Source organism: Dunckerocampus dactyliophorus, chromosome 15 (genome assembly GCF_027744805.1).
Source record: "Dunckerocampus dactyliophorus isolate RoL2022-P2 chromosome 15, RoL_Ddac_1.1, whole genome shotgun sequence".
In the NCBI taxonomy this organism is placed as follows: Eukaryota; Metazoa; Chordata; class Actinopteri; order Syngnathiformes; family Syngnathidae; genus Dunckerocampus; species Dunckerocampus dactyliophorus.
In genome coordinates this window covers 22170119-22184626 of record NC_072833.1, presented here as the reverse complement: position 1 = coordinate 22184626, position 14508 = coordinate 22170119, and the positions used below count along the sequence as shown (strand labels likewise).

At 42.3% G+C, this 14508-nt stretch overlaps 1 protein-coding gene and 1 non-coding gene across 2 annotated transcripts in view; one reads left to right on the top strand and one right to left on the bottom strand.

Annotated features, from left to right (window-relative positions):
* Nucleotides 1-879: 879 nt before the first annotated feature.
* On the bottom strand, nt 880-961 carry trnas-uga (transfer RNA serine (anticodon UGA)). Its single transcript has one exon. It is a non-coding gene; the product is annotated as a tRNA-Ser (tRNA).
* A 2906-nt stretch (nt 962-3867) lies between these two features.
* The window catches only part of LOC129195021 (IgGFc-binding protein-like), an 88591-nt gene continuing 77950 nt past the window's right edge, over nt 3868-14508 (top strand). The window contains exons 1-3 of the mRNA XM_054800713.1: nt 3868-3917; nt 3968-5109; nt 5424-5471. Coding sequence (XP_054656688.1) covers nt 3868-3917; nt 3968-5109; nt 5424-5471 — 1240 coding nt within the window. The remainder of the gene's footprint in view (nt 3918-3967; nt 5110-5423; nt 5472-14508) is intronic.

Sequence of the window (14508 nt, the reverse complement as noted above, 5' to 3'; positions counted from 1 at the left end):
GTGTGTTGCCTGCAAAATTGTGACTTTTGTAATAATTTAAATGTTTCTTCATTTTAACCTGAAAGTGACAACTTTATCATTTCAGTCGTCAAGCTTTCTTTCCGTGTAGTAGCTTGGAAGCAAGAGTGTAAGGTAAGTTACCACGGCGACAGTCCACTCCATACAAGCGCTGACATAACATAATAAAAGTTTCTATGAGTAACATAAGTAAAGTTGGCCTCTCCTTGCTGACTCAGCAACACTTCATCCTTTCCATTGCTTCTCAATAGAAGAGTGATCTAACTTGACTAAAACATTTAGTGTCATCACCTTTTTTTTCCACACAAACACACGCGCGCACACATCCTTAGTTCACAGTCAGCCTCTATACAGACAGCACTTTCACATTGAACATGACACACACTATGCCAATAAACAGAGCTTTAACCCTCCCTGGCCATTAAGACATAAATTATGCTTAAAAATAATAAAACTAGGCTAAGCTAATGTCAATGCGCAAGTTGTGTAATGAATGAACGCATTATGCTTCTTTTACTGTGATGCCGCTGTATGCGTTTCACAAATAAGCGCTGTTTGTGCAAATAAGACAAATACTGCAATACAATATGCAACTTACGTTATAGAAATGACGTTTTTATTTTAAACATTTTGTGTCATAAAAAAATAGGACCAGCTTGCTACCCCTCGCACATTGTGAATTGAAGCTGTTTTTCAGAGACCCTTATTTTGTTAGATGTCAGTGGACATACTGAGCTCGGAGGCTTGTTGCTTTGTGAAGCACGTCATCACTCGCTTACAATGTCGATGCAAGGAAGAGGGTGGAAGATAACGCTCAAAAGATGGCTCTCGTGCAGTATTTCAAACAAAAAAAATGCAACTCGCTGCGAGCAGGGTTCGAACCTGCGCGGGAAGATCCCATTGGATTTCAAGTCCAACGCCTTAACCACTCGGCCATCGCAGCTGCCATTACGGTATGGCACCATTACGTCTTTTCATCGTTTGGATCAACCTATCACGAACCACTTTATTATATAGACAAGATCCAACCATTTTGTATACCGCTCGTCCTACATATAAAACACGATAATGCAAATTTACGATAAATTACGAAGTTAATAATGAAACGATATTTTTTTAACAGTCGTTAAACATGTAACAGCTACAATACAAGTTAAGGAGTGACGAAAGTGGCCATTTTTTGTGTCGATTTACATACACGTGGGATGACAAAGATCGCTCTTGGTTTTGCCGTTAACGTTGCCATTTCCTAGTTAGTGCAACTGTCATGACTGACTTTATCCACAAGAGGGCAGCAGATATTACTATTTATTGCTGCCTTCAGAGGTGCCAGTTGAAAACTAACACCGTAAATGTTTTGTCTCGTCGTATTGTTGCATAATCGCATCTATTGTCTGTGTGTTTCTTATATTATATATTAAGTTTGAACGGCTACGTGTTGGAGAATCCAGTCCAGTTTAGCTACCAATTAAATAATGCTGTATGACAGCAAGTCCAAACGGCTCTACTGCATTTTGCGTTTCCTTCTCCTCGCCCTCCCGTGTAACTTCCACTGCGTACACTTGAATATATATACACTGCTCAAAAGAAATACAGGAACACTTCGAAAATACATTGACTGGGGGGAAATGATCTTGAATATCTTTCCTGATAATAAGTGGGTGATGTATTAGTAACAAAATGATGCCACATCATTTGATAGAAATGAAAATGATCACCCTATAGAGGGGGGAAATCAAAGACACCCCAAAAATGAAAGTGAAAAAATGATGCAGCACACTGGTCCATTTTGCTAAAATGTCATTGTAGCAACTCAAAATGATTCTCAGTAGTTTGTGTGGCCCCCACGTGCTTGTACGCATGCCTGACAACGTCGGGGCATGCTCCTAATGACACTACGGATGGTGTCCTGGGGGATCTCCTCCCAGATCTGGACTGCGGTACCTGGACGCATGGAGGAGATTCCAGGAGACAGGTAGTTACTCCAGGAGAGCTGGACAGGGCCGTAGAATGTCCTTCAACCCTCAGCAGGATCGGTATCTGCTCCTTTGTGCAAGGAGGAACAGGATGAGCACTGCCATAGCCCTACAAAATGACCTCCAGCAGGCCACTGGTGTGAATGTTTCTGACCAAACAACCAGAAACAGGCTCCATGAGGGTGGCCTGAGGGCCCGACGTCCTGTAGTGGGCCCTGTGCTCACTGCCCAGCACCGTAGAGCTCCATTGGCATTTGCCATCGACCACCAGAATTGGCAACTACACCACTGGTGCCCTGTGCTCTTCCCTGATGAGAGCAAGTTCAACCTGAGCACATGCGACAGACGTGAAAGGGTCTGGAGATGCCGTGGAGAACGTTATGCTGCCTGCAACATCATTCAGCATGACCGGTTTGGTGGTGGGTCAGTGATGGTCTGGGGAGGCATATCCCTGGAAGGACGCACAGACCTCTACAGGTTAGATAACGGCACCCTGACTGCTATTAGGTATCGGGACGAAATCCTTGGACCCATTGTCAGAACCTACGCTGGTGCAGTGGGACCTGGGTTCCTCCTGGTCCACGACAATGCCCGACCTCATGTGGCTAGTGTATGCAGGTAGTTCCTGGAGGATGAAGGAATTGATACCATTGACTGGCCCCCACGTTCACCTGACCTAAACCCAATAGAACACCTCTGGGACATTATGTTTAGGTCCATCCAGCGCCGCCATGTTGCTCCTCAGACTGTCCAGGAGCTCATTGATGCCCTGGTCCAGATCTGGGAGGAGATCCTCCAGGACACCATCCGTAGTCTCATTAGGAGCATGCCCCGACGTTGTCAGGCATGCGTACAAGCACGTGGGGGCCACACAAACTACTGAGAATCATTTTGAGTTGCTACAATGACATTTTAGCTAAATGGACCAGTGTGCTGCATCATTTTTTCACTTTCATTTTTGGGGTGTCTTTGATTTCCCCCCTCTATAGGGTGATCATTTTCATTTCTATCAAATGATGTGGCATCATTTTGTTACTAATACATCACCCACTTATTATCAGGAAAGATATTCAAGATCATTTTTCCCCCAGTTTAGATCTGACCAAGTGTTCCTCTAATTTTTTTGAGCAGTATATATATATATATATACATACATGTAGATGTCGATAAAAACCTGAACAGCAGTATGAAAGAAACTTGTTTTACTTTGTTTCGTACCTTACGCTGTTACCAACGCTGACAAACTAACAAACAACATACAAATAATAAATAATAAAATAAAAAGCATTACTTTTAATTACAAACAAAATACCATTTTAAACAAAACACGATTACAATTTGATTACATGTGACTGCTGCGTAAATTCATAAAAAAGAAAATCCAAATCCAATGCAAATACTTAGGTGTCTTAATTGATGACTCTCCCTCACTTTCACATTGCTTGTACAGCAGCTGGTAACGAAGCTGAGGATAACGCTGGGTCTTTATTTTCGCCATGAGTTGCTAGTGATCTTTCAACGCTTCTGCTCAATGTCTTCACGGCTGACACCAAGGAGTCTAAAGTTAAAAATAGGGTTGGCTATCCACCGCAAATAAATGGAACAGAATGGAGTACGCTTTGGAGTAGAAAGTCCGCCATGATGGTGAGCAAGAGAGGTGGGTGGGGCTAGGCGGACTAGAGTCCCTTCATATGGAGAGTTACGACAACTGCGATTACGCCGCCATGTTGGGGCCAATTCATGTGCTTGCGTGCACAGTACGACAATGCATGTAAATTGCAATGTCTCTGCATGCAAAATGTCTGTTTTATAATTATTCATAGATCTATATTTCCCAATGTGTAATATGGTATAATTTGACTGACTTGACTGCATGGTTGCCCAGCCGGCCGACTGTTCGTCCCCCGCGCCCTGCGCCCAGAGGTACTGTTGTGGGGTCACAGCTCTAAGCTTGCTTGCCATCCCGGAGCCAGGCGGGCGGCGTTCCTCCTTTCACAGCGTTTTTGGTGGCCCACGCTCCATGCTGATACCAAGCGCTTTGTGGCGGCCTGTTCCATCTGCGCCCGAAGCAAGTCCTCCCACCAGGCCCCAGCTGGGTTCCTGCGACCCCTCCCCATTGCCCCCCACCCATGGTCACACTTTGACTTTGTCACCGGACTCCCCGCATCAAGAGGCTTTACAGTCATTCTGACCATCGTGGACAGGTTTTCTAAATTCACCCACTTTGTCCTCCTCCGCAAGCTTCTGGTTCAACATGTGGTCTGCCCGCACGGCATCCCCAGCGATATTGTGTCCGATTGGGATCCACAATTTTCCTCCTCCACCTGGAAGGCCTTCTGTAAGGCCCTGGGGGCCACCGCCAGCCTGTCCTCAGGTTATCACCCCCAGTCCAACAGCCAGACGGAACGGGTCAACCAAGACCTGGAGGCTACCCTTCGGTGTGTGACTCATCAAACCCCCACTTCGTGGTCCGTCTTTCTTCCATGGGTGGAGTACTCTCATAATACACTAGTGTGTTCCTCCACGGGCGTGTCGCCATTTCAAGCAGTCTATGGTTATCAGCCTCCTATATTTCCATCCCAGATGCCAGAAGGTGCCGCACCGTCACTAACCTCCCACATCCGTCATATCCACTGGGTCTGGCGCAACACCCGAGCCGCCCTCGCCCGCACAGCCAAACGCAACCAGAGATTGGCCGATCGCCATAGGAAGGCGGCACCCGACTATAAACCGGGACAGAAAGTGTGGCTGTCTTCCCGGGACCTCCCCCTGGCAGTGGAGTCCAGGAAACTGGCACCCAGATTTGTCGGCCCATATGAAGTGGTGAAGATGGTGAACCCGGTGTCGGCCCAGTTGAAAATCCTGGCCTTTATCAAGTCCCACCCGGTATACCACGTGTCTCGCCTCAAGCCGGTCACCTCTTGTGAGTTCAGCCCCCCCCCAGTGCCCCCTCCGCCACCTCTGTTGATCAAGGGTCACCCTGCTTTTACTGCCAGAGCCATCCTGGATGGCAGGAGACAGGGCAGGGGTGTCCAGTACCTAGTGGACTGGGAGGATCGGTCATGGGTTGCGTGGTCTCTTATCCTTGACCTGTCGCTCCTCACAGAGTTTTACAGTAAGTTCCCGGAAAAACCAGAGGGGGGGGGGGGGGAGGGGATACTGTCACACTCTACGGTGACACAGGTTTGTTACCTTTTGTTTGTCTGCTTTATGCTTATTCACAATACTGTCCTGTCTCCTCATGCCTTGTGTGCTGGTCTTGCAGAAGCAGACACCTGAGCTGGGCGGAGCTACTGGTTTCATGCAGCTGTTCATCATTAAGAACCCTTTATTATCCTCTCAGCTGCTCCTGGTCAGCGCTGGATTATTGCCTCTGTCAGCTACTGCTACTGCATGTGTGTTTCATGTTCTGGACTCACCTCCGTTCAGGTCCTTCAGCTGCCGTCCTGCAGCCCAGTAGCCCGTCCAGCTCCTACGGTAGAAGCAGCCGAAGATTATTTGTGCCTCTTGAGTACCCACGGTGCTTTTCCTGTTTTTGTGCGCCGTCACCTTCAGTCGCGGTTTTGTCTCACTTATTTGGACTAATTATTAAACCATTCTCACTGCTGGAACTCTCCTGTGTCTGCATCCTGGGATTCACCCACATTGCCTCTCCAAGGTGTGACATGTGGTTTGATAAGTTTGCTGGACATCATGGATTACTTTATTTGCAACCAGAGGTGATTTACACAAGGATCATTCTTAACTCTAAGCATCCATGACTGCCTTTTTTTTTCTTTTTTTTATAGTCTATTTTACGTTTAGGCTGCTTTCTTATATCAAAACAATTAAGTAGAACACAACATTTAGGTAAACACTCTCTCCAAAACGTGCCCAGCTCATCAAGAGATGCCTTAAACTTAGCAACATAGCCCAAGGTGGCTGTCAAGTTTTTAAAACATTGTGACATTAAACATGTTAACATATACAGAGCCTACATCGCACAGCTTTGAAGACGAGTTCGGCTTCCAGCCCAAACGGTTGATTTTATTTTCCCAAATTGTCCGTCTGTTGACATCTGAAGGGAATCTGTCAAGCTTGAAACCCTTGCCATGTCTATTTGTGCATGCAAATGCACAACAACCTGGCGTTTTTGGGGAATAAACAAGAATACGGCCAAGAATACAGTAAAGAAAAGGCGAACGCAAACGTGAATTGATGGCTCCACGAGTCACGTGACCGTATTTTTTCGACTCGTCATGTTGCAACTCTCTAAATCAGGCGTCACCAACGTGGTGCCGGCGGGCACCAGGTAGCCCCCCACGACCACATGAGGTGCCCGCAAGCCTGCTTTTCATTCGGTTTTCAGTTAATAATGAAAGAACAGTAGAAAGAAATGCATTCTGAAATACAAAATGTGAGTTGTGGACACCAGCATTTTGTTCATGTTCTGGTAAAACAAGCACATTCACTTTGTTTGGGTTTAAATTAAGATCTGAAAAGAAATGTTACAAAAATGAGTAGCTCTTGGCCATTTTCATTTTGTAAAAGTAGCTCTCACAAGGAAAAACGTTGGTGACCCCTGATCTATATGAAAGGACCCTAAGGCGGACAACTCGCTCTGAGCTGAGAATAAAATAAATTTAGACACTGAGCGTAGACTTTGATCAGTATAAAAGAAACTTTTTGCTTCTTTAACTTTTTCCTTCCTTCCAGTAATACCAACACTTAACAATCAACATAAAAAATAATCAAAATAAATCATAATAATTGCAATTAATTCAATAATTGAATAATCAGAAATTAAAATCAATCTATATACAGTATATCCAATATATATTTATATTTGATATATATTTTGTAATTATATACTGCAATTGGCTCATGATCAGTCCAGGGTGAACCCTGCCTCATGTTATTATTGGTTGTTGGCGTCGACATTTCAGCCTTTTTTCATCGTTCATTTGCTCTATTTTTTTTTTTACCATTTTTTGCAGTTTTTAAAAAATTTTGTGACTGCTTTGATGCAACGGCAAAAGAAGACGCACTTTGGCCACCTCTACTTTTGTGGATCTTCGTCGGGGCGTTCGGACACGCCCGTTGTACAGTGTGGAGTGGACAGGAATGTCTGTGAATTCCTCGCTCACGTCGGACTCACATTGTACTCAGCGGCACGTTTGTCCACCGTCTTCTGCTGCGGCGGCATCCATCTGAGTTTCCACTGCTATGAGTCATGTTTATGACGATGTTATCTCTGTTATGCTGAAAGTCCAATCACCGCCGATAAAGTTTATGTTGTGGTGAAAATGACATTTTTTCGAAATGATGAGTAAAGATCAGGATTTAGCTGTCAGTGCCACGGATGTGGACGTCGATAAGATAAAAGGACGTGTGAAGAAAAGAACATTACAGCCATGTTTTATCAGATGAATAAAAGCCCAAAAAACCAAAACAAACACACAATACACACCCTAACACTCAAATAAAGGAAGTATGCACAGACTAAACAGCCCTGACGGGATAAGGTTGTGGGAAAAAACCAACTGCAATGAGAAAAATGCTTAGTTTAATTGCGTGTTTAAAATTGTACGACCTCAGCGACACATAACAAAATAGGCCGCATACATGCTGAGTTTATAATGCAAATTGGGAACTGTACGAGGGCCCGGCGAAGACTGATTGTTTTTGGAGGGGGCCAATGGCGATTGCAGTACGAGGGAATAAAACAGAAAGTCATTGGTCATCAGCCAATGAAATGTTTACATTTTTCAAAGTACCTGCTTTGTAGTTCTAATGTAGATCTAAGCACTCGTTCCGAAACTATAAATTCAAGGGAGAACACTTCACTGTGACTCTAATACTTTTATTATAAGAAATTGTGTGCAACACGCATCATATCAACAATTTGAACATAGAAGTCTACAGAAGTCAGGAAATATCCAGTACCAAAGGCCAAATGAAATAATCATGCAAAGTCTATAAACGAAGACAAGTACTTTCACATGCCCAGAGCTGCCAACACTTGTCGTCTGCAATCCAGCAGATTCCAGTAGACTAGGGGTGCCCGTCACGTCGATCGATTGCAAAGGTAGTTTGGGTCGATCGTGTGTCAAGTGTCATGTGACATCAGTCAGCTGACTTTAAGCTCCCCTGCTGATTCGCTGCTGTAAGTGGCGAACAGACGTCTCAGCGACACAACGGAGATGCATCTTTCATCTTTGTTATTCTGATTGCGGAGAGGCTAACTCAACGGTAATATGCTATAATATCCATCAGAATAGTTTGACGGCGCTGCTTTGCATCCTGAACTCCACTAGAGAAATGCGTGTTTTCTACACTTCCGCCTGTTAAGCTTCTACTGTATTTCATGATTAGCTGGAAAATGTGCTTGCTTTTTGAATATGTTGCCTTGACTTCGGCAGCGTTGTCTTTTGCAGTATCATTTTCATTTCTTGTATATCTGTAATGTTTGATAGCGAATGCTAACTGGATGTAATATGTGACGTGTGTGTACAATTAACATATCTGACATACTACTCGGGTTATGTACGCAACTATTGAGGAATTATTTGTAATTATCTTTATTGCCATACTTAACGGAATTGTGAATTAATCAACTATTTGGATGACTGTGAATGTGAAATACTAATCATGAGTATTTAATATAGTGGTTTTAAAGTTTAGCGATGAGATTTTATATGTATGTTCTATGTTTTATCGTAAGAGGTATAGTAGATCATTTTGACTTGTGACTTGCATGCTGAAAAAGTGCGTGCACCCCTGGTATCCAAGTGTAACGTACATAAATACTCATATTTATAGTAAATACATACATATGCTATGTTTATAGTAGGAGGTAATGTTTGGGACTTCATTTTAAAAGTAGCTCGCAGGCTGAAAAATGTAAGGGACCCTGCAGTCGATGGCCCATGGGAGTTTTAAAATGAACTTTTGTACAAATATGGTGCGAAATGTATTTGATTTCAGGAGGTCACTTAAGATAAAGAGACCAAATAAAGGCTGAGGACGTTTTTGCAGCTCATTATTTAAACAGCGCGTGAGCCAGTAGTTTATAATACAGTGGAAACTCGGTCAGCGTCCGTCCAGGTTAGCGTGTTTTTCCATTAACGTCAAACATTTACACCAAAATTTTGCCTCAGTTTACACACATGTTCCAGTCAGCGGGCATTACGGTGTAGGTCTTGTTGTGTTATTAAGGCCCTGAGTGAGTACCTCTGTGTTTTTTGTGTATTTTTATCACAAAACGTCCGTAGCTTCTAACATGAAGCTAGCTTGCTAAGTTACAAAATGGCAACCGCGACCAGAAGTCAGCTCCGTAGCCCGTCTATGATGTCCCCAGCGGTTAATGCTGAAAAATGTTAACACAAAACACGTTTGTATTGTTTTACATGGATAAAACAACTCTGAATGCATACACATGAGGAATGAAAGGGATAAATGAACATTTAAAGAAAAACTGCGCTTTTTTTTGGAATTCTGCGCATCAACCACAATCTTATGTGAGACTTGAACACACGTCTTTTGCTTTTCTGTGCGTTTTGAAGATATTAAAACAGCTAAAAAGACTTGGCTATGACTGCACGTAACAAATACACTTATTTGTTATTATTATTATTGTCAGTGTTACACCGATCGAACTACATTACAGGCGTATTGACACCTGGCCACAACAGGTGGGCTAGCTACTAGCCGGCTAGCGACTAGCTTCACCACACTCTCTCTCACAATGCCTCAGGCCACTACTAAAAGGTAACGCTGCATATTGGAGCTGCTGCTGTGTTTTTATTTTTGAGTTGGGAAAACTTAACGCTAGGTGTAGGCGTTCCTTTCTATGTTTTGCTATATGAAATCAATCCGCCCAGGAAGGAAGTTTCGGTAATGCTTAAAAGGACCATAACAGGACAAAACACTGTAAGTATTACGTGTTATACTAGCATATGCCTGTTACTGCATGCTCACAGCATGGACATAACACCATAAAACCTTGTTGGAGGTTTTTGGAGGTGTTTTTGTAGGCACGATAGGTGTGTACCTGTACGTGCAGTAATGAGCTGTCGATTATGTCTCACAGCTGGCCTGGGAGCGCCTTGGTGTCCTCCCGGTGAAACTGGAAGAGGTGGCCGGGGACCGGGAAGTCTAAATCGACGTTTAGCTTTGTTTGAACTCTACATGGCGGAGGAAGTGGCATGGTTATAACGATAACAATAACAATCATTGACGGGCATCCCCACCCAGTGCGTGAAGTACTCTTAAGGGGTCAAAAAGCAAAATACACTCCCCAAGCCAGAACACACCCTGTCCGTATCGCCTAGCACTGTTACTTATTGACATGTTTTCGCAACATCATCTACTGTCCACACCTTATATATATATATATATATATATATATATATATATAAACACACAGACGTAGAGAAAGTAGACCCAGTGTGTCCGTGTGTCCTCCGGCTAACATGGACGCCATGAGGGGTCTTATTTTGTTGTTATGGATGTGTGCCAGCGCAGGACTCACACAGCAGCAAAGGTGAGCTCCTTTTGAAATAATAAAGAATACCGCAGCTGAAATGATTACGAAACCTAGCATATGTACGTTTTATATTTTTATGATTGTTTCATGAGAGTAAAAGATATTATATTTCAAATAGAGTTTTCCTAATATTGTAATGTATATCACAATAGTCATAAAAATAACAAATTATTTGTATTTATTAAATATTTAAAAAAATGTTACAATAAAATAATCATCCTGCTTTTTTTTAATTACTTGCATAATTCTATTTAAAAAAAGATTTAATACCTTTAAATTTGTTACATTTTATATGGGGTTTCTCCTTGTGTGGCATCCAAAAATAGTAGCCAAAAATGTTTACTATTTAAAATTTGAACCTTTTTTTGGACACATTTTAGTCTGTCGATATGAAGAATAATCACAATTGATCGTGCTTCACCACTTTCCTTTCCTCATTTCTGCAAATCCATCAATCATTCCTTTATATTCTCAGACGTTATGCAACCAGTCATGCATTGCTTACATTGCGCCTTTGAGTTCATACTGGATAGCATTTCAAAAATGAGTCATTTATCTGTGCTTTTACAATTACTGTACACGTTTAATCTTTTTTTAATATTTCTTTTGTTTCTCTTGCAGCCTCCAGATGCAAAGCGAGGGTAAGTTCAACGATAGCACTAACGCGCAGGAACCAATACCTCAAAAAGCTCACAGCAAACACGTGAGAGTATCCTTGACATGTTGCGAGACGCTGATTACATTTATTGGCAGCTAACTTTATGCGCTAACAACAGGTAATCGTCATTTACCTGATAAAACATTTAGTGTTAGCACCAGCGCTAATGCCGTCATTCAGCGCTCGTACGAACTTGTCTGCCACGCTGAAATGATCTGACAATGTTTATTTCAAGGCGTGTTACGAGTTTTGTTAGCGTTGAGCATTTAGCTAACCAGCTCTAAAAGAGTTGGATCTATTTTTTATTAAAGAGAGCGACCGATTCTATAGCTGAGTCCTTGGTGAACATTTTCAAATTTGAGTCTCAGCAGAAACGACATCCCTAAAGTGGGCCCTATCGTTTCCACGCCAACGCAATCGCGGAATGTGCCAATAAAAACGAAATCTAACGTTAAAAGCTATCGCACTTAGCAACCAAGTACATTTTCAACACACACCACACTTCCGGCCTTCAAAATAAGAGCAGCGCATACAACACAAAAAGGGGTTATTTTACATCAAAGTAACAATTTATTTACAAATATAACACCGTAAACTGCGTGCATGCGTTAAAATTTCCCTGTTCTTCCGCTTCCTCCTTGCTGTCGAGTGTGTTTTTACATGCAAAAGATCCATGCCGAGCTCTTATCGCATGCACTTCTGCCACCTGGTGGCCATTTTTATGCCTTAAAACCACTCAAAAAGCTACATCTTTTATTGTGCAGTTGCGTCATCGCCTCGTTTTGCCTCTCGTGCAACATTTTTTTTTTCACAGACACACGAAAGCACACAATCTATGGTGATAAAGTGTGAAAAGAAAAAAACTGAATTAATGAAAAAAATGAAAGTTTGGGAAAAACTCAAATGGATTGCATATAGAGCCTTACCTAAAACCTGGCAATCAGCATTTGTTCTTCCACTGTTAAAAAGTGGTGAACCTTCTGATGTAAATGATTACAGACCAATTTAAAAACTCCAAAACAAGAGGGTTTGAAAAAATAATGAGCAATCAACTGAAGCCTTTTTTTAGACACAAATCACATTTTGTCCACATTTCAGTCCGGTTTTAGGAAGCAACATAGCACTGTTTTTTGCTGCACTGAAACCTTTCAATGATTTTATTGAATCATTTCAGTGAATGTTGCTGTTTTTACTGATTTGTCAAAGACATTTGATATGGTCAATCACAAACTTTTAATGAACTCACTGCACAAATTAGGCCATCTCCTGGTTAGCCAATCAGCCAATCTGGCCAACAGAACACGGTGTGTTCAATTGGTGGTTGTTTCTTTGAGGTTGTTAATGGTGTTCCTCAGGGTTCAAGTTTAGGACCCATTTAGTTTTGTGTTTATAATAATCCGTGCGACAATCTATCAGATGCTTTTGATCATTTTTATGCAGATGATACAGTTTAATGTTCACATTCACACACCCAAGCCCTTGAATTCACACAGTCGGCTTTTGATCTTCTACAGTCTCGTCTGCGGAAACTTAAACCGGTTCTTAATGCGGAGAAAATCAAAGTCATGTTTGTCTCTGTCGCTCGTGAGTCACCTGAGAATATCCCACAAATTGTAACAGCTCAGGCCAAACAAATTGAACTGGTGGACAGTTTTAAGCGTCCGGGCTTTCTTATGGACCGTGAACTTTCATTGAAGGCTCACGTTGCAAATTTAGTCCGCAAAGTTAGGGTAAAACTTGGCTCCTGTCATCAAAATAAATGTTGTTTTTCCCTCAGAGAAGCGTCTTTTCTCGGCAACCTTTTTACCGTTGCTTGATTATGGCGACGTCTTGTGCATGAATGCATCGACAAAATGTCTGCAGTCTGTGAACGCTGCTTACCAGGGTGCTCTGAGGTTTTGTACTGGCTGTGCTCGGCTCACGCACCCCTGTGAACTTTACACCCGAGCTGGCTGGCCTTCTCTGAGTGTCCGGAGGCATACTGATTGGATGACGCGGATCTACAAGGCTCTCCTTTGCCTGTTGCCATTTTATTTGAGCTCTTACCTTCAAAGGACCAAAAGCCGTGATGCTCTTTGCTCCTGTCATGCTGTCATTGTCCACCCCTCTGTTGCTCGGGTTCGCACTGATTTGGGGAAAAGAGCATTCCGTTTTGCTGCCCCATTTGCATGGAATACTCTTGGATCTTGTTTCGCTCCAGGAGTTTTGTTCTTATAAGTTTGGCAACAGGATTCAATTGGTCAGTGTCTGTTCAGCTTCATCCAATTTGAATTTGTCTACAGTTTGCTATCTTTTAATTCACTGTTTGTAAACCTCTTATTAATTATGTGTTATTTATTGTTGCATTTGCTGCCGCGAGCAGAAAGAAAAAAAGGAGGTCAGTGACCAGCACCTTCCAGCTCATGCACCCCAGCTCGCCAGTTTTGGGTCGTTTTGCAGAAACGTTTAGGGATGTCCACATTTTTTGGTTTCCGATCCGATTTTTTTTATAGTCTTGCCAATCCAATCCGGTACTGGTCCATCTTTTTTTTTTTTTTTTTTTTTTAAATAACAAGCTTTTATTACAAACAATAGCTCTTCAAAGCATTACAAATAATGCAACCAAAGTATTGCTGAATTTACTTTTTTTATTACAAAGCATGGCCAACAATATTGTTTGGCTTTTTTAACAAACCTCTGTGAGTCAGGTCCCTAATCCAATAAAAGTCCATCCAATAAAAGATAAAATTGGAAAAAATGGGTATGCAAAATACTTTTAGGGTAGGACTAACGCAATAGTAATTTACTGACGGCCCCTAGTATAAACAACCAAGATTCGAGATTGAAGATTCAAGAGTTTTATTGTCATATGCAGAGTAGAACAGGTAGTTCTGCCATGCAATGGAAGCCGATATTATTCGATCTTCAAAATACACGGGATCGGCAGCCGATCCCGATCCTGAAGACTGGATCGGGACATCCCAGGAAATTCTTTGTTGTTTTGTTTGTTTTTGAGCATCTGTTGGTTGCCCCTTGGTGGCAGCAGCAAATTTTTGGTACATTTTGGTACGACATCAACGTGCACATATACTGTTCAGTATTTACCGTATATCAGGGGCCACCAACGTTTTTTCTTGTGAGAGCTACTTTCAGGAAAAAGAAAATGGCCACGAGCCACTAATTTTTGTAGAAATGATTTTCACAGCTTATTTCAACCCAAACAGATCAAATATGCTTGTTTTACCAAAACATTCACAAAATGCTGGTATCCACAACTCACATTTTATGTTTCAGAATACTTTTCTTTCTAGTGTTCTCACATTATTAACTGAAAACCTGAATGAAAAGCA